This window comes from Poecile atricapillus, chromosome 1, assembly GCF_030490865.1.
Source record: "Poecile atricapillus isolate bPoeAtr1 chromosome 1, bPoeAtr1.hap1, whole genome shotgun sequence".
Classification (NCBI taxonomy): Eukaryota; Metazoa; Chordata; class Aves; order Passeriformes; family Paridae; genus Poecile; species Poecile atricapillus.
The window spans coordinates 98,500,829-98,523,789 of record NC_081249.1 but is presented as its reverse complement, the minus strand read 5'-3'; the positions used below and the strand labels follow the sequence as shown (position 1 = coordinate 98,523,789).

At 37.2% G+C, this 22,961-nt stretch overlaps 1 protein-coding gene across 1 annotated transcript; it reads left to right on the top strand.

The window, feature by feature from the left end:
* Positions 1-1,496: 1,496 nt before the first annotated feature.
* HJURP (Holliday junction recognition protein) lies at positions 1,497-21,877 on the top strand. Its single transcript, XM_058841464.1, is given in 13 exon segments — positions 1,497-1,580; positions 2,431-2,497; positions 5,049-5,113; positions 6,065-6,086; positions 8,999-9,054; positions 9,609-9,648; positions 10,985-11,043; positions 11,788-11,886; positions 17,041-17,101; positions 18,060-18,482; positions 18,519-19,660; positions 20,154-20,217; positions 21,798-21,877. Coding segments are annotated over 13 exon segments (2,262 nt in total).
* The last annotated feature ends 1,084 nt before the right edge of the window (positions 21,878-22,961 follow it).

Below are 22,961 nucleotides of genomic sequence, written 5' to 3'. Positions count from 1 at the left end.
TGATAGGAAAGGAAAGATTATAGAGACTTGCTTCAAACTACTGAGTGCCCATCCATTTTGTCAGCCTATGATATAGAGATTCTAATTCATTCCAGGGTAGTTACACTTTTTCTCCCCTATTTTTAAATCTTAGGAAGTTTATATAAGCTTTAATATATTCAAAGCACAGCTTCCATAAAAGTGAATATAAAGAGAAAGCATTGAGAGCTTCTACAAATCTACTCCCAGGTGTGTATCAGGAAAATAACTCCTATAGAATTAGATGTTCCTCACTTATATTGTGGGTTTTTTAAGATTATTTGTCCTGCAGTCATCCTAGTGGAAATACAGTGACAAATGTAGGAGTGGGACCTGTTGTGTCACCTTGAAATTACCACACTCATCTTTTATCTTCCTGCAAATTGACACTTCAGTACTCTTCTAGCAGGCTTGCTCAGCACACATATGATTTATCCACTGAGTACAGTATTTCATGCAGCAGTGGCAGAAAAATCATACCTTGAAAAATGGTAAGACCTTAATGAAGAACCAGAAAAAGGGTAAGCCCTGCCAGAAACAGGGTAAGGCCTTATTGCAGAACTTGTCAGCTGTGAAAATTTCACATTCATATACTAGTAAGAATGCTTAAATGTGGATGAAATTATGCATTTTTTCTGAAGTCCTATCATTAAAAAAAAAAATAATTAACACCACTAAGTAAATACAGACCATCTTTAAACAATAAGGAATTATGAAAAATGCACGTCTTTACATTACCAAAATGGCAAATGGTTTTATAATGGGAGGTCCTAGGGAATTTGATGTGCTGATGGTATTTTGCTTTTTAAAAAAATCTCTGTTTCTGTGAATAGAAGCCAATGGTTACTTGAAGAATATTGGGAAGGAATGGAATGGTATCCAAAATAGCAGTGTCAGTGGGCAGGTCACACTTTGACTTTGCTAGTTCCACTCCTCCGCAGAGAACTCCAGCCTGCAGCCTCAGGGGACCAGCTGGAGAGGGACTGAGGAGGGCCTGACTGCCGGCCACTGACCACCAGATTCCTCAGCCCCGACTCCTCTGGCCGTCTGTGGCGAATCCCGCAGAGACACAATGCGCTGTAAATCTCTGCCAGGAGCTGCCCCGGCCGGAAAGAGCCCCGAGGCACCTGGGTCCCCTGCGGCGGCGCGTCCCGCCGGTGGGCCCGGGGCCTGGTGCGTGGGGCCGGGTGCGCGGAGCCCGCTGCCCGGGGGAACAGTGACCCCGCTCCGCCCCCGCCTCGGCGCCCGAGGACAGGACCTGGAGGCGGGCTGATCGGGCACGCACCAGCGCCAGCAGCCAATCACAATGCAAAGCTCGCCCACCGCGCGCTTGGATTGGCTGCGGCGCCAGACCCGGTTTGAGCGGGAGCCAATAGGAGGTGGCGACGGGGAGGCGGCGCGCGGTTTGAATCGGGGCGCGAGCCGGCGGCCGCGCTGAGGGCGGCGTGGGGGTCCCAGCGGCGGGGGCGCCCCGCACCATGGAGCGGAGTACGGGGGTACGGGAGGGGCTGCGGCGCAGCAACGCCCGCTTCATGGCCTCCATGAACCGCATCCTGGAGCAGGTGAGCTACGGGGCCGGGGCGGCCGCGGGTTCCGGGAGCCGTCCATGAGGCGGGCGGGGAAGCGGGGACTGGGAGCGGCGGTGCCGTGTGTGCTGGGCCGCGCACTCTGGTGCCGTGGCAGCAGCGGGAGCGGGCTGTCAGGGGCCAGCTCCGGGAATACAGCCACACAGCAGCCACCAACTGGGACTGCCAGCGTTGGATACGCTGCTTAGCCAAAAGTGCGAGCTGGCTTGATAGCGTCCTTAGCCCCGATTAGCTTGCGTTAGCCCGGGCTTTTCAATGAAACTACAGAAAGTGGGGGGCTCCCTCCCTGAATCCTCCCTGAGAAGCCATTGTGTGTTTAGAGTGTGGGAATAGTCCTTCTCCCTGCACAGACAAACGCGTTTATCCCGGGATGTGGGCTCTCCCGTTCGGGACATGCTTTGTGCTGACACCGGGCCAAATGTGGCTCCAGAAGCTTTTTCTCGGCTGGTGGCACATTGGATGTTTTTACATGTCATGAGCTGTTTGCCCTAGGTGGCGGCTGCTTTTACAGTGGAAGTTTGGGTGAAACTGTAAGAGAGCGACTTAACTGCTTCTGAAAACTCTCTGGAACCCTGTTTTGACGCTGGCTGACTTGCGCCTTGAGGCTGAATGGCTTGCACACATGCAAACATAGCGGTTTCCTTTATCACTTCTGTTAACCGGAGTTAATATCTCCACATTGCTGACTTGTAGCTTTAGCCAATAAAACAACATACTTCATGCTTAGGGTAAAACATAAAACTGTCCTAAAAAAAATACGTAAAACAGATGTTAAAGATATTGCTTTGATCGTTTGTTCTAATATTTAATGCTTCTTTTTATTTAGTATAATCATCCTTTTGTAGATGACTTACTTGTTTCCATGGATACTCTCACTTATGATACACCTGACGGTAAGAACTCCTTAAAGCTACAATTTATATACTGTATGTTTAGACTTAGTAAAGCGTGCAAGTGTTGGCAGCTATAGAATATTTAAGTGCAACAGATGCTGAATTCCATTCACTTAGGTATGATATCTCATGTGTAGACTTTGGTATAACACCAAGAGTTTATTTATATGTACACTTTTCATCTATTGCATGCTCCATTTTAGACAAGACAATAGTTATTGGCAAAGTTCAGGATAAAAATGGGTAATGTTTGGATGACTTGTAAGAAGAAGAATCAAAATGGAGAAGACTGAGAGGAAGCGAAGAAATGGAGACATTAGCAAGAGTTGATACGCATAAATGGATTGTGTGTTTTCATCTCCACTTAGTATTCTGAACACTGCTCTGCCAAACATCAGGGTGGAGTAGGTTGACAGTCTCTTTAACTTTTTATTGAGTCTTCCCATGTCCTTAACATAAATCTAAACCATGTGAGCCCATGACAATATTTATCCAGTTTTTCATTGTAATGGTTGATCCATTGTAGAGCAACAATGCTTAATTCCATAAGCTTATTGAGGAAAAAAAAAGTTGTTGTTTTAAAATATATTGCTCAGGGTTTTACTGGGACCTGTGACTTAGTATCTTGATGGTTTTTCTGGGGAATTAAATGTTTTCGGCAGGTTTTATTATCAATGAAGTGAGGATTATGATACCTTGTTGTGGGTTTACAATGGCTAAATGCTAGTGCATCTACAAAAAAAACATTCATTCTCCTCTGCTATAGTTAAGCACAGGAGGGGGAAAGAACAATTAAAAAGCTCGTGTAATAAGGATTAGGAGAAAAACACAGTTATAGATGATAAAACACTTTAAAAGGTATGAAGGAAAATTTATTAACAGAATCAAAAAGGTGATAAAGAGAACTAAAACCTTTAGAATAATTTTCCTCCCCCCAGCCTTTTTTTATTTCTCACCGACAATGTAGGAAGACGAGAACATGGGGTTTTTGGTCAGTGTGTCACTTTTAATTTTTTTTGTTTTCAGTTCACTTAGGAAAGGAGTCTATTTTGTTATGCCATGGAGTCCTTTCTATGGGAGAGTTTTCTGTGAACTCTTTTAATATTTAATTTTTATGGGTTTTAATTTTTATGGGTTGTGGTCTCACCAGAAACCTGCGTCTACATGGGTCAATGGACAGAGCAGTCTTGTTACAACTGCTTTTTTCCCCCTGGGCCATTAGTTCATGGGGTGCAATTTTTAAGGATGAGCTGTTCTAGTATAAAGGCAAGGATCTTCCTCTGCCTCTGGAAGCAAGGGTTCAGGGTTCTCTGTCTTTCTCTCGCTGAAGGAGAATTCTGAAAGCTGAATTCTTCTGTGATAAACAGCATTCATTTTCCTAGTAAATTTTAGAAGGTTTAATTAAAAAAAAAAGGCAATAGGAGACAATAAAGCAAAGGGTTAAAATGGCCAGGTGTTTGGCACTCTGCTAAGAGCACACACCTGGTGTCTTGGAAACACCCTTTATATACCATTTCTAATTGCATCACTTGATGCATAGTCATAGACCTTTATGCATATTCAAGCTTTTCTATTAACTAGTTGGCATTTTCCAGGAACTGTGTAGCGTGGTCACTTCTTGGGTCCACCTTTTTAGAGCATGTGTGTTTCTTGCCTTGTGGTTTTAATCCTCTTCTTACCCCTTTTTAATTTGGGCCTTGGCTCCTTTCCACAGACAGTGAGTGTTGATAAGCAGCAGGGTCCCCATCATCTGTTCAGCTGGGGTTATCCTAACCACAGGCAGTTCAAACATACTATATCAACTATTACCACTTATGCCTAAATTTTTGCTAATAGCAGGAGAGAAAAAAACTGCATTCGCACAGCAAAGCCATTCTAACATTATACATACAACATTCATCTTACTACTTGCAAAAAGCCAATATTATAACCTGTATTTATAACATATCTTACTGGACAGACCCAGCAGAAGTCACCAGCTGTGCACCAAAGGTTTTTACAAACTGGCAGGCTTACATTTTGTATGCATTATCCCTTGGAAGAGGGAGAAAACATTCATAGAGTACTGTAATAGATATCTTTGCATTTGTAAAGGTGTGGTTATGCTTTTGGGTTAGTGACCTCTGTTCAATATGAAATGAATATGGATCTCAGTCCTGTAGAGCCTTAATTATGCCTTTAACTTACCTCAGATACTATGTATTCTGCATTCATCAGCTAAAATCTAAACACCAAAAGCATTTGTCCTTTTTTCCCCCCTCTTGGTAGTATATGGGGCTGTAGTGCTCTTTGGATTTTAGCTCAGTCTTGTTAGACTCAGCATGTTTTCTTGCCTTGCCTGACTTCTCAATTAACTTGAATTACCATATTCTCCTGGTTTGTTTTTATCTAATTTTTTATTTCAGCAAATGTGGTGGAGACTGTTCAGATTTTATAATGCTTTGTTTTTCTGTAATATGTTCTTCCTAAGTATTTGTTTGTTAGAGTGATAGTCAGTATAGGTGGTGTTAAAAGAAAAGGTGTTAATATTGTTACTCTTTGTTTTTTCTAGGACCAAAACAATGGGGGCAAGTGTCAAGGAAGGATGTTAAAAAATGGAAGGAGAAACTATTTAAGGTATTTAATAATACAGTCCTACCATGTAACCATAATGCAGCAATATTTCTTTATGTATGGATAGATAGATAGGATTATATTCTAATCTTGCTGTGCCATATATTTTCAGACGTATTAATGAGGACAATATCTGCTTTAAAATAGGGTTTTAGCATAGTTTAAGATTTTTCAGATGCATTAGACTACAGTAGATAACCATTTATCAGTGGTTAGCACCACTTGTAAACTTGGAGAATTTTTTTAAGTTGCTGTCTGTTGGGAATGTGTATTTTTAGAACTCATCAGAATATTTTCATTGAAGTTAATGCATTGGATCAATTTATCTTGGTTCAGGTAATCAGCTCTCCAGTTCCACAGGGCTTCTTGGTTTCATCTTTAGGTTTTTTTTTTCCCTGTGAAATAATGCTAAAGTAAAGAAAGAATCTTTGCAGTCTTACCAGTCAGCTGTGTCAGGTAAACCCATGGCCTGTATGGTGTGCTTTGGTAGTTAACACAGAAGCTGTTCTGAATCCCACAGAGGGCATAAGGATTGAAATTCAGTCTGAGGGAACAAAAGTGGATTTAATGGAGACCAAAAATACACTGTACTTATGGTTCCCTTTCTACTCCTGGTAATACCTCATGCACAGTCTCCTAAGCATTGCTGCACAAGTTTCCCGACTAAATCCATTACAGACTGTAAGGGAAATTGTCTGTCTTAGACTCTTATGTGGACCAAGGTATGTTTTTGCAGTGATTTTAGCAAAAACAGTAAGGGCAAAAGTGAATGATAGGTGAGTTTTATTAGATACTTTTGGCTTTTCTGGTCAGACCATGGGAAACCTGAGGAAATCAAATGGTTATGTAGTTGTGGGATGTACCAAAGTATATAAAGGCAGTGGTTAACGTTATTTTGCTGTTCCTAGATTATTCTGACTTTTGTTTTTTGTTTTGTTTTTTTTTTAATTGCAGAAGGATAGACGAAGGAATAGAGGTAAAGTGTTTTAAAAAAAACCCTGCTATTATATATATATAAAAATTAAATATATTATAAATATATTATATTATATATAAATAGATATAAATTCTTATCCAAAGAGTCTTGACTTAAAGGAAGATATTCAGGTTCATGCTAAACCCTTTAGGATGCTCATTGGGTTTTGTGTGAGAAACCCTCTACTAAATCAGCAGTACTTATGTTCATAAGGATTCAGAAATGTAATTCAAAATATTTAAGATGAATAAATACATTATAATTCATGGTGCTATCATAACAAGTTGATTAAAATAACCACCCCTTATCAAGTAATCAAAGATTTTTTTTTTTGTTGTATTTGTCCATTTTGTCAGATAATCATCAAATCTTAAAAATTCCAACCCTGACTTATGTGCATGTAGTGGAGAAATGAATGTTGTTAGCTTTTTAAAAATTACCAGATAAGTGGGCATATTAAAAAAAATATGTTCTAAAAAAAAAAATCTTACAAAGTTGCATAATGGACTATCAAAGATTTAGCAAATTATTCAGTATACTCAATGAATCGGGATGCCTCCAGTTACTTCATTGGAAATCAAGTCCCAGGATAGAAATGAAAACAAGTCTGTACACCAAAATCTAAAATCGTACACCTTAGGAGGGATGTCTAATGTCTGAACATTTTTCTAAAAAGGAGCTGTATGTTCCACTAAAATATATATATTTCTACTGGGATAAATGATGGGGAAATTTTCCGGTGTAGTACTGTGAAGGCATGCTGGGCTCTAGTCTCTCAAGGTTTTGAAGTGTGGGTTTTACGGTGTTTTTTTATGACATTCATCTAAGAAACTTTTATTTGGAACACAAGAGGACAAAGCCCTGCTTAGCACCTCTCTTCCTCCACAACAGTATCAAAAAAATTTGTCCATACAGTGGTGAGATACAGGCTTTGAATCAGCCTAAGAAATTTAAATGTAGAACTGGGAAATAAGGGTCTGGTACAAAACGTTTCAGATGGTCTAGACTCTCTTACTACATTTAGCTGATGGGGCTAAGTAGCACAAAAATTTGGCTATAGTAAGACTTGGAAAAAAGGGTTTTTTTCAAAGCTATGGTATTTAAAGTCTTTTAGAAGAAATATTTTGCTAATCTTTGCTGAACTAATTCAGGGTCTGAATGTCTTACAAGCTCTCAGTTTATTTGGAGTTCTTTAATGCTACAAGTTCTTGATCTTGTTAATTTTAAATTTAGTGTACTGCATTACAGATGACATACAAGCAGAAAAATGGGTAATATGTATTTTTGCAACTTCTAATGTAACTTGAGAAAACTATTATTTAATTTTATTTTAAGTTATCCTTGGGAAGAAATATCTAACTAAATATGAAAGTTGGGTGAAAAGCTTTCCTTATAAGAAAACAAGCCTGCATAGATTTGTATTTATACACGTATATTTACATACTCCATAAAAAATTGAATCTCATCAAATTTATCCAGCTTAAGAAAACCATATCTTGCTCTGAATTTCTTCATTTGAAACACAAAGATATGTGAGTAAACATTGGAACTGTCTGGTTGTGGTTGCTCTTAGCCTTAAAAAAAAAAAATGAAAACAAACCTACACGCCTAAAACGCTCAACCCAAAAAAGATATTTCTGTCTGAATTATTAAAACTAATGTACAAATTTTACTTACTCATTTACTCTTAATTAGACCTAAGTGTTTTCAAATAACATACATAAAGTTGTGTGCCATTAAGTGTAAACATTAAACCAAATACCTATCAATGAACCCCTCCCCTTGGAATATAACCAGTGTTGGTTTTTCCAGCTCACAGTTCTGAATCTTGCTGGATTCAAGTTTTAGTATTTGGATAGAATGTCCAGCACTCCCATCAAGTTTTACTGATTAAAATGATAATCTTTCGAGTGGTGAGCTTTTTATGTTTAATAAATGGCATCTCTCAATAAGAGAGGACCAGGTATGTTAAATTTCAACCTCCAAGAGAAGTGATACTGTCATATATTAGCCGCTTAAAATGGTTTCTTTCCTTGAGAATTTTTTTGAAACAAAACATCCTCTGTGGTGTTTCATCGACCCTGCTCAGGAAAGGATTTCAACTGTACACTGCTGTGTTCTTCTGATTTCCTGTGTTTTCAACCCAGATATATTTGGAAAATGCATTATTCAGCTTCTAAAAAATTATATTGTAAAGGAAGTATTACAGTAGTGTCTTGCAAAATAACGAAGATGAATTTCCAGAGATGGTTACAACCTTAAGCCAGAGCCTGTTAGTTATATGCTTGACAAATTTTATGAGAGTGTGGATTTATAGCCACTGGTTGGAAAACTCTGCTTAGAATAATTATCAGTGGTCTGTGTCCAAACTTGAGGGATACATGGTGGTTTTTTTACAGGATTTGTCCTGTGCAAATTATTGGTTTATACTTTATTTCAGTAAATAAGAGAAGAGGGGATACCCTTAATTAACTCTCAGATGATAAAGTAAAATTGGTTCAATTTCATGCAAAGAAGTTCAAAGTATAATAAACTTATTTTGGAATAATCAAATGCTGAAGAGACAACTTTGAAAGCTGCTTGAGCCAACCAAGGATATCACATTCTGCTGTAAAAATAGCACACACAGTGTTAGAAGATATGCACAGGTGCCTTGAACATAAAGCACACAAAAGAGTTTTTCTGCACTGTTCAACAGTGATAAGAATTCTGCTGGAGTACTTTGGTTTGTGTTTCACAGTAGTGTGATTGACCAGAGTGAGTCAGAAAAGAAACCAATTACTAGAGCCACAGGTGATAGGATAGAAATAGAGGGAAAAATAAAAGAAACTTACAACAAAAATGACAAGAGAGGATAAATATTATAAAAGTAATAGAACTTTTTTTTTTTTTTCCCTCCCATTCATGCTAAGAAACATCAAAGCAACAGAGCAGTGATTTTGAAGATGAACACTCAACAGCAGATCAGGTATGGCACCACAATTGCATACACACACCACATTGTTTTTATGGAGTGTTCCAGGCCAGGCTGGATGAGGCTTGGAGCAATCTGGCCATCACAGAGGGGTTGGTACTAGATGATCTTTAGGGTCCATTCCAGCTCCAACCAGCCTTTATGGGAAAATGTAGTTATGTAGTCAAAAGCTAAGAAATTACTGAGAAGCAGGTGGTCCTGTACCACGATATCAGTCATGGATTTCGGATGAGTTATTAGGTTTATTTGAAGAGGGAAAGAGCAGTTGGATACAGGTTTCAAGTGCCTTTTTCATTAGACAATATGTGGGTTTAACTTTTTAAATTATTTGTAAAATCTGTGTAGTCTAGAATAGCTTCTTTTGACTCAAAGCAAGTTTGTGTATAGATTTGATGGTATGATTTGGACAGAATTTGTAGAATGTAACTGTGTTTTACTACCACCAGCCCCAAAAATAATTGAGCAAGTAGTAAAAGAAGAAAATTCTACCTGCTAATTAATATAGCTTAAGCTACAAGGTATTAAAATTCCTTTCATGTGCTTTTAAGGAATCTTCTGAGAACTCTGGTGTGGATACATCTGATATAGGTGGGTTTTTAATTTACTACTTATCTATCCTTTTTTTAACTTTTTGAGAAAATTGCAAATAAGTTTTTCATCTCTTTCTAATGTAGTAAAATTAGTTTTTATACATGTTCTGTACCCTTTCAGAAGGTAGAGAATAGGAATAGCAAGAGTGAGGTACAGGTAGTTCTGTGAAATCAATATTCATATTCCTCTTTGAAATTTCAGTCCTGACTCCCTGATACATTAGAAAGTCAATGTGAAATATGTTCAACCGTTCTTTTTTAATAAAGAAAGGAACAGTGAAATGAAAACCTTGGCCTAGGTGTCAGTAGAAGTTTTATTAGTAGTTGAAATAGATACATTAAATATTAGGGGAGTGGTAAACAGAGGTTTGCAGTCAGTTGCAACAATTCTTCAGTAATGTTTGTAAATGTTTTGACATCAGTCTTGTGAAGATTTTTGGGGAAGTTTTGACCTTATATTCCCAAGTAATTATTTGATTGCATTAATCAGTGGCAACTGTCTTTGGGGTTTTTTTTCAAATATTTAAAACTGGTATTACTCAACATTTTTGATTCTTGAGCAAATAAAAACTTCTACTACTTTTAAAAAATTACGCTATGCAGTAGCTAGGCAGTAGCTAGCAATTAATAGCTGAAAGAGAAGTTGCAGTAAAGGTAAATGGTTAGCTTGGGGTTTAAGTATTCTGGTAATAAATAAGCTTGCCCATCTACATAGCTGCCTCTAAATCTGACAATTACTTTGCTGTTGAGGGAAATGTTTCCCACTATTGTTTGAGAGGATAATTTCAAATAAGTATTTGAATGATAAAATAGTTTCTGCCAATTAAGAAAGCAGGACTTTTTTTTCTACCTGCTCAATGAAACATAGGAAAAATATTTCAGTGGCATCTATAGCTTAGTTTCTGTGTCATTTGTCTTTTGCACTTGTGGGATAAACTAGTGAAGTTCTTCAGACCCTGGTGTTTTCATAACAGCATACAATAAAATGATGATACACTTCTCTTCTGAATGGTCCACAAAGAGACTGGAGAGGATTTGTAGAAACCTTTAAGAGTTCCAGTTACCTCTAAGTGCTGTAAGATCTAGAAATTAGATTCGTAGGGATAGGGCAGTGATTTCCTCACATTCCTTCACTCCAGTCATTTATGAACACACACACCATGCTTTTCAATTGGAATTGAAATGGAAATGTAATACGGTTAGAATTTGTACAGTAGAATATTTTCCAGAATGAAAACAGTCTAGTCAATAACTTGCAAAGTTCTTTGAACACTTAAAGCATTTCTGTTTGGAATTTAACTATGTTATATTTAATATTTACCTTCAAATTGCAGGTGAAGAAAGGGATGATATAGGCTCAGTAAGAAGAAAAATTGAAGAAATTGACCTCCAGGTAAAACTTTTGGGTGTCTAATATAAAGTAATGATTTTGTGTTCAATAGAACCTATTAAGTATTTGAGTAGTTTTACACATGCCTGATGAGTTGGTCCAGAAGGCTTGATACAGTTGATCCAGTCTGCATCTTAATGCACGTTTTTAGCAAGTGAAGGGTTCAGTAAAACAGTGTCCCAAAGACCAAGCAGGAGTGATGTTATTGTCTTGGTCATACCAGTAGGCCAGAGAAAGCCATACACAACGTACTGCATCAACAGGCAACTCTGAGAAAGGTTTTTGCAGGTAAGGAAAAAGAGTAACCAGGTGGATCATGAGGTGGTGAAAGCACTTCTAGAAAGGTGTGGTCATTCACCTGGGATTCAAGCAGAAAGAGGTAACATGATTTAAAGGAAATGGGAAATGTGAAATAATGGCTGCTGTAACGAAAGCAGACTGGAATCTTCTGCTGTTGCTTCTCAAACTAGACAATGGTCAGGATACCCCTAGAGTATTTCCATTCTTGAAGAAAAGTGTAACACACACTTTTTGTGTGTGCAGACATTTAAATTCTGTGTCCCATCCTTTGTGGGTTTTTTTGGGGAGGCATGAGTTTTGCATAAAATGTATACATTAAAAATAAGCTGATGCTGGTTGCATATCCTCATCTGAAGAATATTAGTTTGCAGTAAGTCCGAATAATCTGTTTGGAGTTGTCTGTGCCAATAATTTCTATCTGTTCTAATAATTTTCTTTTCCTCTAAGAATCTGAATGTAGATGATGGACAAATACAAAAGCCAGAAAGAGTTCAAGTGGATTTGATAGTACGAGGTGATGAGAGAAATATTCCCAAATGGATAACGGTAACATGTTTCTCCTACCCAAAGTTATTTGCTAGTTAGAATAGAACAAGAGCTCTTTAACTGGGTAGCACAATGAATTCTAACACAACTTCTCTGTGCTTCTCCCATTGTTCTTCTTCTTGATGTCTGCATAAATATCATAGGATCTTAGGGTTTTGACAGCTAGGATATGTAAGAAACAGAGGAAATTATTTACAGATTTATTTTATTTATTTTTTTTTCTCTTACGCTTTTTTCTTTGAACCTTGATGTGCTTTGGTTGGTCTTTGAGCTGTAAGTTTTCCAAGAAGTCTAAGTTTGAGTTTTGTTGGGGAAAAAAAAAATGAATTAACTTTGTTTTCATTATGGTGGGAGAGGAGGATCAGAGTTGAACTGTTACAATACAGAGTTCAGCTTCTGTCTTGTGCTGGGGCTGCCAGAGATGTCTAGATTATTCAGGTGTGTGTGTATATCCATGGAGAATTTCTTATATTTGGGAAAGGGATTAATACTGATACATAATGTAGCAGTTGAAAAAATGAGGAATAGCTTTGCAAGCTTACACTAGTAACTCCTCTAACTTCTTACTGAGGTCTTAGACTGGATGGTTTCCACTTTGTCTTAACTTGGCTGAGCCCCTAAAGACCATAAGTGGACATGTCCCAGAGTAGCACAAGGAGAGGGAGTCACAAGTATGGTTTTGATGTAATCTTTAATGTGGAAGACCCGCAGAACCTTAGATTGGTTTTTTGTCTATTTGTTTTTCAGATAACACCTCCACGTCCGTCGAAAGGTCATCGTTTAGCTTCGCCACTGCAAGAACTGTTGGGTACAGTTAAGCCTTTTCTCTGTTGGTCCCATATATTAGTTACTAAATGTGGTTTTATTAAAATCTTTTAGAAAAAATTAGTTAAACTGGAAGAATGTTAGACTTGGTTTTGCTTATGGCAAAATGTGTTTGAAAAACAGATAATAAATAACATACGTACATAAATCCAGCTTTTCTTACATAGCCTCAGCAACAAGTATGCATATTTACAAAATTCAGCAGCATTTAGCTCACTGAAAGCAATAACTCTTAGTTCTGCTTCTAAGTGTCCTTTGACTTCTGCTCTTGTGAGATAAATGAGTGAAGTGCTTCAGACCATGGTGTTTTCATAGCAGCATACAATAAATGATGATCCACTTACCTTTGTCTTCTGAGCGGTGTACGAAGAGACTGGAGAGGATATGTAGAAACCTTCATGAGTTCCATCTATCTCTAAATACTGTAAGATGTAGAAATTACATTCATAGGGATGGTGGATGGGATTCCTCACACAAAAAATTGAGGTCACCACGGTGTTTGGGATGTGTGGGTTTTTGGGTTATGGTTGTTTTGGTGGGTTTTTTCAGGCTTTTTTTCTTGGTTCTGTTTTGGTGGTTTTTTTAATATATAAAGGGTTACCAGTAGGGCATACTAACTTAACAAAAAAGTCTGTCTTTAGCTTTTTTAGCTTAAATTTTAGTTTAGGCAGGTCTTTTCTATTTTTAGTATTCACACAGAATACTTCACACTTCTCAGTGAATGCAGAGTTTCTTCCAGGTATTACACACTATTTTTTGTTGAAAGTATGCAAAACCAGGTAAAGGTCAAGTGGAACAGCTCTCACCTGGACCTGCAAATATTAGTCTGCTCTACATAGGGAGAGTTATTAGGATTACCCTCTTTACTTTCATAGGAGGTAGCATGGCAGAGTATATCTGAACAATTGCATGCATCTAGCAGGGTCCTATCAAAGAAAAATGATTTTCTTTGGAGAAAGGGATAAATAAGTCGTGACTTAGGTAATACTGGTATTTGGATGCATCTCCTGTGAAACAGCTTTCTTTAGGTCATATTTTTGGGAAAGAAAGGTGGAAGTTTTCCTTTTTTCCTCTCTGTTCTGCCTTTGAGGTGCAAAGGTGTTACTGGTTTTCCCTTTTAGCCTTTAAAAACACTTTCAGATTCCCTGGAGAAAATACTTTTATTTTTGCAATTTGTGCCATGGCCCTCTGCTAATAACTGAAGTTCCAGTGATTTGAAAGTATATTTGCCAGCATATTGAAGAGATACTAAAATTAGCTTTTTGACAATTCATACTTAGAAGAATATTCCACTTGTATACAAATCAGCTCATTATTTGAAACAAGCAGTTTTCTAATAGTTTGTAATTGGCATGATGGAGTCAACCCTTCTTGGAGACAGGAGTCTTTATCTCAAGAAGTGCCAATTTTTGCAGCAGTCAAGTCCATTCATCTTGCTGAACATTTAGGAAGCAATCTGACAGCTTTGTGCCCAATTCTACTGGAGGAAGAAGCTTGTATGGCAGAAAGAGTAATAGAATTTCAGAATAGTATGACAAGGCCGTGATGTGGTGGGTATCATAACCAAGATTTTTTTCGCTCACAGTTTCCACAGTTATTCTCTCCTTTTTGTTTCCCTCTGGTGAGTCCAGGGCAATTCAGAAATCAGGGCTTAAAGTACAGTCACATATTTTATTCTCACAGATGGCTGATTTTAGCTAATGTAGTATTGGAATGTCTACCTACATCTAGGAAAAAAATGTTTTGTTGCGTGTCGTTCACAAAAATAACCATCAAATACCTAAAGACTGAGTTAAAAGATTCGGGCTTGCTTTTCTATATTCTCAAGTGTGCCTTCTTTCTCACTTGGTGTTTTGTAAGCAGGTGTTGACAACAGGAAGCTTCTAAGAGAAAGTGCTAGGAAGTCCTTGCTGTCTTTGTTGGGATATGTAGTAGCATAGCGGGAATTATGCATTAATGAATAATGAATCTTACAGAGCAATAAAAGAAAGAGCTTTTAAAAATATTTTACTCTCTGAATGTTTACTAGAAATCTTAAAGAGTGGACTGCAAACAAGCTTTCTTTCCACTTCATTGCTCCACTCCAGTCACTTAGGAACCTGCAAACCATGCTTTTCCATTGGAAATGAAATGGAAATGTAATACAGCTAAAATTTGTAGTGTAGAAAAATATTTTCCAGAATGAAAATAGTCTAGCCAATGACATGCACAGTTCTTTGCATATTTAAGACATTTCTGTTTGGGATTCAACTATATTATATTTAATATTTACCTTCAAATTGCAGGTGAAGAAAGGGGTGATATAGGCTCAGTAAGAAGAAAATTTAAAGAAAATGATCTCCAGGTAAAACTTTTGGGTGTCTAATTAAACATAATGATTTTGTATTCAATAGAACCTATTAAGTATTTGAGTAGTTTTACACATGCCTGATGAGTTGGTCCAGAAGGCTTGATACAGTTGATCCAGTCTGCATCTTAATGCACGTTTTTAGCAAGTGAAGGGTTCAGTAAAACAGTGTCCCAAAGACCAAGCAGGAGTGATGTTATTGTCTTGGTCATACCAGTAGGCCAGAGAAAGCCATACACAACGTACTGCATCAACAGGCAACTCTGAGAAAGGTTTTTATAGGTAAGGAAAAAGAGTAATCAGGTGGATCATGAGGTGAAAGCACTTCTAGAAAGGTGTGGTCATTCACCTGGGATTCAAGCAGAAAGAGGTAACATGATTTAAAGGAAATGGGAAGTGTGAAATAATGGCTGCTGTAACGAAAGCAGACTGGGATCTTCTGCTGTTGCTTCTCAAACTAGACAATGGTCAGGATACCCCTAGAGTATTTCCATTCTTGAAGAAAAGTGTAACACACACTTTTTGTGTGTGCAGCCATTTAAATTCTGGGTTCTGCTTGCTCAAATACCATTACCAAAAAGGGGATTTACTTTCCTTACCTGTTTAGCACAGTGCTATGTCCTCTCTCTGACAACAGCTAATATAATCTGCTTAAGGAAGTGACAGTTTAACTAAAGAATTGCCTTATCTTACAAAACTCTTTGATTTTACGTAGAGGGTCTTTGCAGAGTACACCTTAATTTGTATATGAGTTCTTGTGGGATGTTAAGAATATATGAAAGATTTACTCCTGCAATTGTCAGAGCTTTGCAACCATTTTCCTTTCTTCTCACTTCTTTATTTGGGTGGTTTATTGGTTTATTTTTATCACTGGACCTTTAAGGTGTTGTGTGCTCTTCCCTGAATAAACTAGTTATTTATTCCTTTTGATAACTCTTCACATGTAGTTCCTTTGTGGGATTTGTGGGGTTTTTTGGGGAGGCATGAGTTTTGCATAAAATGTATACATTAAAAATAAGCTGATGCTGGTTGCATATCCTCATCTGAAGAATATTAGTTTGCAGTAAGTCTGAATAATCTGTTTGGAGTTGTCTGTGCCAATAATTTCTATCTGTTCTAATAATTTTCTTTTCCTCCAAGAATCTGAATGTAGATGATGGACAAATACAAAAGCCAGAAAGAGTTCAAGTGGATTTGATAGTACGAGGTGATGAGAGAAATATTCCCAAATGGATAACGGTAACATGTTTCTCCTACCCAAAGTTATTTGCTAGTTAGAATAGAACAAGAGCTCTTTAACTGGGTAGCACAATGAATTCTAACACAACTTCTCTGTGCTTCTCCCATTGTTCTTCTTGATGTCTGCATAAATATCATAGGATCTTAGGGTTTTGACAGCTATGATATGTAAGAAACAGAGGAAATTATTTACAGATTTTTTTATTTTTTTTTTTACTCTTACGCTTTTTTCTTTGAACCTTGATGTGCTTTGGTTGGTCTTTGAGCTGTAAGTTTTCCAAGAAGTCTAAGTTTGAGTTTTGTTGGCGAAAAAAAAAAATGAATTAACTTTGTTTTCATTGTGTGGGGTGAGGAAGATCAGAGTTGAACTGTTACAATACAGAGTTCAGCTTCTGTTTTGTGCTGGGGCTGCCAGAGATGTCTAGATTATTCAGGTGTGTGTGTATATCCATGGAGAATTTCTTATATTTGGGAAAGGGATTAATACTGATACATAATGTAGCAGTTGAAAAAATGAGGAATAGCTTTGCAAGCTTAAACTATGAACTCCTCTAACTTCTTACTGAGGTCTTAGACTGGATGGTTTCCACTTTGTCTTAACTTGGCTGAGCCCCTAAAGACCATAAGTGGACATGACCCAGAATAGCACGGGAAGAGGGAGTCACAGGTATGGTTTTGATGTAATCTTTAATGTGGAAAACCCTCAGAACCTTAGATTGGTTTTTTGTCTATTTGTTTTTCAGATAACACCTCCACGTCCGTCGAAAGGTCATCGTTTAACTTCGCCACTGCAAGAACTGTTGGGTACAGTTAAGCCTTTTCTCTGTTGGTCCCATATATTAGTTACTAAATGTGGTTTTGTTAAAATCCATCAGAAAAAAATATTTCCTTTCTTGTAATCTCAAAGGCATTATTTTTCGAACTGTACAGTTTGAGAGGCTGGATTTCAAAGGAAGGTGAGACATGATTTTTCTTATGGCAAAATGGATTTGAAAAACAGAAAATAACATGCATACATAAATCCAGCTTTTCTTACGTAGCCTCAGCAACAAGTATGTGTAGTTACAAAATTCAGCAGCATCTAGCTCATTGACAGCAATAATTTTAGTGCTGCTTCTTTTAAATTCAAGGGTTGTTATACAGTGGCATTGGGTATGCTGGTAACTGGTAGTCTAAGTGGTATTTGCTAGTAAACTTTCTTCATAAGCTTTCCAGACTTGGGGAAAGCCAAAGAGTTCTTGTTTAAATATTTTAAGCTTAACAACTACCAAAAGCATTATTTTCATCATGGTTTATGGAAGCAAAAGATGCATTTAGATTAGCCAAGTACAAAGCTTTCAAGGAACATGGGAAAAAAATAACAAAACTTTTTGGATCAGGCTATTACTTCTGATCAGGAGTCACAAAGGTCAAAGAAGTCTTCCTCTGCAATGAGTATCTGTATATTATGCTACTTTGAATAGCGGGGTTTTTTCCAATACATTTAATTTCTTTCCTCTATAATATGTGAATTCCATATAGTTAGGAAGTGTTTTAATTTTTTCCCTGGTTGATGGCATATTAATCATCCATTTAGCTTGGCACTAACACTTAATGAGATATGCTATTGCTGTAAGGCTATCTGGATCATATGCAGTTGTTTTGAAGTCATACAATATATTACTGGAAGTGCCTTAAGAGGTTTGGATTTTTTTCTGACTTCTGTTTTTGTTTTTTGACTCGTGGGTTTTTGTTTGGGTTTTGTTTGTGTTTTTTTGAATAGGCAATCAAGCTGCTGTTTGCAGAAAGGAGCTAGAGTTGTCAAATGAAAGTTCTTCATCCAAATATCTACAGTTGCAGCATTCTCATGTTCCCATTTCATCAAATACAATAACATCCCCCAGACATCAACCTTTTCCAGAAGTGAGCACGACTTTGTGTGATAGCATCCATGGAGAATACCTGCCTGCAGATGAGGGATGCTCCTGGAGCAATACAACTCTCGCAGACTTGTATCCTGCAATGGTAGAGATACTTACAAAGCTCATGGCAAAGCAGTCTCATAGAAGAGTGTTAAAGCACATTTTTGGACACTTAAGGTCCAAGAGATGGCATTTTAGAAGACCAAAACTCAATATCACTGTAGACAAAATGACAAGGTCCAGACCCTGTAAACTAAAGAGAGCATTTCACAGCCCATGTAGCTGTAGAAGTGAAGACAACCAAGCACATCTAGCTGTAGAAGTGAAGACAACCAAGAATCCAGCTTTTGGAAATGAGAGCAGAGAATTCTGTTTTGACAATTGCCTCATTAGTAATTCTTCTGGTCTGGTGCCTTATGCTTACACTGATACAAATGAAATCAAAGTGAACTACTCTGACTCAGAGCAACATTTGACATCTAGCAAGGGCCAAGTAGTCTGCAAACACACTGCTTTTCCTGATGTTATGGGTAGAATGGAAGAGACATTTCTAGTTGAAGATGAATTACAGCCTACTGCCTCACCAAAGAATTCAGAATACACAGGAAGTGAAAAATTTGCTTACTCAGAACCCAGTTTTATAACATCCACTGCCAATTCAGATTCAAGAGTGCTTCATCTTGTGAAAGAGAGTAAGACTCAGAAAACTGGCTTTTGTGTCGGTACCTCAGAATTGTGTTCTTTTAGTTCCCATGGCAATAGTAACAATTCTATACCTATTACAAATTGTTCTCCTGCAAGATCATCAAATACTGTGTTCAAATATCCTGAAAAAATAATTTCTGAAAGACAAACTCCTTTCCAACACAAAGACTGGTTTTCCTCCTGTTTTATGAAACAGAGTCCTTCAAAGATGCCCAATAAATACAAAGATGCATTTGAGGAATTCTACTACAAAGTGTGTTCTGGAGAATTCCAAAAGCCTTTGACATTGACGAGACCTCTTTTAAACTCTCAGAACCTTGAAGAGAAAGGAAGTTTAGTGAAACGTAGTTTAAGTGACATTGGGAGGTCTACTAAACAGTGTGATAAAGAATTTGACAGGCTCTATGAAAAACTGTCTAGGGAGTTTTTTCCAAAATTTCCTGGGTTTCAGAGAGCTTCAAATTTGAGAAAATATGAAGAAATACAGATGCCTGAAACTGTAAATGCTCTTGTTAATTCTCCTGTCCGAACTTATTCTGCAATTTCCAGAGTTAAAAGAGCAGGAAGTTCTCAAAACTATCTTCCTTGTTCACCATTAAAGCGACTGAAACTTACACCAGAACATTGTTTTTCTTCAAGAAAACATCAGGAGATTTTCCACAGTAAAACAGGTCCTCAAACAGCTGGCATGGATTTTCTGAGCACATACAACTGTAACAACTCCAGCTTTTTTAAAGATCACAGCTATCATTGTCAGGTATTTAAGAACCTTGGGTTAAAAAAAAAAAAAAATGCACCTTTGGATATTTGGAGAAGGGCTTAAGAATGGATTAGAGCTGCAAGCTGTTGGAACTAGTGATAGCATACTTCCAGTGCTTTTTGGTCAGTAGGGATGTTTTACAGCTCTGGGGGCTTGGGTATCCTGGATCATGTGAGGAAGCTCTCTATACTTAATGAATTTGAAATGGTTCTAAATGAAAGATTTGATTCTATTTTAATAGACAATGTCACTGGTTAAAATGGTCTCAAATAATGACTCAGTTATGGTGTTGTCCTTCTGAAATTATATTAATTTTATAGATGGACAAGGTGAAGCAAGCAAATTCATCTTTATAGGGTTTCACAGGAATCATTAGATTTGTTGATTTAAATCAGACACTTATTTCCAAGTTGACAGACATTTCTTCTGCGGCAAGCTGTGAAACAGTATATTTTTTCATGAATGTTGTATGTTGCTGCTTGATTTTCAGGGCTCTGGATCTCATGATTCTTCAGATAAAACTTTTCTTTGTATTCCTGGCACTTCCCTGCAAGGTTAGTTTCAGACACTTTATCAATTTGCACAGGAGTATTTTCTTAAAGCAAATTTGCCCATTGAAGTATTTCCAATGTTAAAATAGGCTAATACTTAAACAACAGACTGTAATGTTCATGCTATTCAACATTGTTCTTGCCCTTTTCATCCACTGTTTTTCATCACCAGAATCTAGGACTGCAAGTGAGCACTATGGGTGGTCCGGGGCAATGGAGAATTGCAGCTCTCCCAGAAATGTGAGGAAGTATCACTCAAGGTAATAATAATAATAATAATAGCCTCTTTAAAAAAGAGATTTCAAAATGAATTCTTACTTCTCTATGCCTGTATTAAAGACATGAAAGTGACATGCATACCTCCAGAATGAAAATGAGTGTGGGAGAGCCCAAGCTAATCACACCTGCAGATTTGAACACTGAGAGGCAAGTGTCTGTGGTCAAAACTAGACAGACTCCAGCCAGAGAGCTGCTGAACATAAGATGACCTAACTGAATACCTACTGTAGTCCTTATGTGGTGTTCGTTACAGAGACATTTATTATTTTAGATCTGCTATGGAATTGTTTTGATTGTGGTTGTGTGTTTAAGCTTGCAAGTTCTCTCAGAGAGTGCAGCATATTGTCATTTAAAAGGACTTGCAAAAGTTGGCCTCTGAAGTTGGGCATTTTGGCTCTGTGTAAACAAGCAGTGGCTCTGCTTGGAACATACAGACTTCTCCTCCTGCTGTTATCACTACTGGCAGTGTATTTAGATCTCTGGAAGCAGGACACTCTTTCCAGTTTCCTGAATACTGGCCTAATATGTCTGTTTTTCATAGAAAATATGTAACTTTTAAAGGATTATCAAGCTTCAGATATCTTGGGTTTTTAATTACAAGCATTTAATATTCTAAGGATTTAAAAATCATTAAAAGCTCTCTAAAAATTTCCTAATTTTATTTACCAAAACATTTTTGACGTGCTTTTTTGCCAGAAGTGTAATTTGTCATATAAGGTTATGCTGGCTTCACAAAATCAGTCAAGAAAAATTTTCACTAAGCTTGAGATGATCATAGGAGGTAATATGAACTTTTTCTGACAATGTTTGAATTAGAAATTCAAAGGAAGGCTGAAAGTATTTTTAAACTACTTGTATGGAGGATTTAACAAGAAGAGCTTAATGATGTGAAGAAAAAAGTTTCAGTTTAAGCAAAGATGGAATTGAAATTTAGAGGCTGGTATTACAAATGCATACAGTATTGATAAAGATTATATTTGGATTATTTTTTATATAATGGAAGATTGGAGACAAGCTGATGAGTATGCAAGGACATTTCTGTGATGTTGAGTATGCATGCTTAGCTGAGCAAAGTTCTCCTCAGTTCTTAGATTTCCTTTTGGTTTTTGTCACTGTTATCCTGTCTCCCCATATAAAATAGCCTTTCCTGTAAGATTAGTTATTGTTCTAAAGGAAAAGGTTTTTCTTTCTTTAATGCATATAAGTAGAGAAATCAAGATTTCAGAGTTTTCTTCTAAGTCATCTGGAGTAAAATCTATTTCTTTGTTCTTTAATTACACAAAGACATGTTTGCTGATTTGTAGCCAAAATGGACTGTCAGCTGGAAAGCTTCCTGAGGCCCTGTGGTGTGATATTTTTAGCTTTCTATGGTTCCCAGCAGTGAACCCTTTTAATGGCTTCAGATCCCTCAGAAATTTAATGCCTAAGCCATGTGGCAAAATGCTGTATGTTGTAATGAGCCATTGTGAAAAGAAAAGGAATATTGTCTTTCTATCTGAAACCAGATTGCCTTTATCTAGAAGATGATTATGAAAGAGATTTATGAAAAGGAAATGTTCATATCTAATGAACTTTTCTTCAGCTCTGTGTGAATGCTGTCCTACAGCTCTACTGCTATACTTGTCAGATGTAAACCAAATTAGTTCAAAATATGACAGAAAATTTATGCCATTTCTTAAGTAATATGCAAGGTGTTCTCACTTGTGTCTTTAACTTTTAACTAGTTGTGAATACATTCCAAGATTGCTTCTCAAAGTTTGATAGATATACATAACTTAGATTGATGTAGTAGCACTGGTGAGGCATTAAAATGACATAGCATGAAAAGCTTCCTCTCCATCTGAAAGCACATAGGAAAACAGACAAGGAGCCTTGCTGCTATTCAGTCAAGATGTTCAGATACCTTGCTTTTTCAATTTCATTCTGTTCATTGGAGTTTCAGCAAATACAGTATTTTTGTGTAATTTACTTCCTCATCTTAAACAGAGGTTTTGGGTTTTTTTTCTTTAGGGTATACAGAAAACTAAGCTACACTGATGAGAAAGACCAATTGTATGAATCCCTTCGATGACTCTGGTTAAAGCTCACCAAGAGGCATTCATGGACAGCTACAGATAAAACAATTTTATATAGGTTGGGTTTTATTCAGTATTGTTTCTTCTAAGAATCAAGGATTTATAAATATATGTAAGCAATACACAACTAGTTCTGATTTATACTTTGCTGTAATATAAATCTTTGGGAAACGGTTTGTCCCTTTTGACTGGGCACTTCTTACTTAATTTCTGGCTAAGTTGGAATTTTATATTTGATATTATTTGTAATAACAATGTTCTTTTTACTTGCTAATAAGCTTTAATTCTTACTGTATTAATAATAAGGAACAAGCTCATTTCCCTAAATTGCTGTCTTTTCATGCTTTTTTGGGTGTATCAGTACAGACCCAAAATCACTCCTATATGCTATAA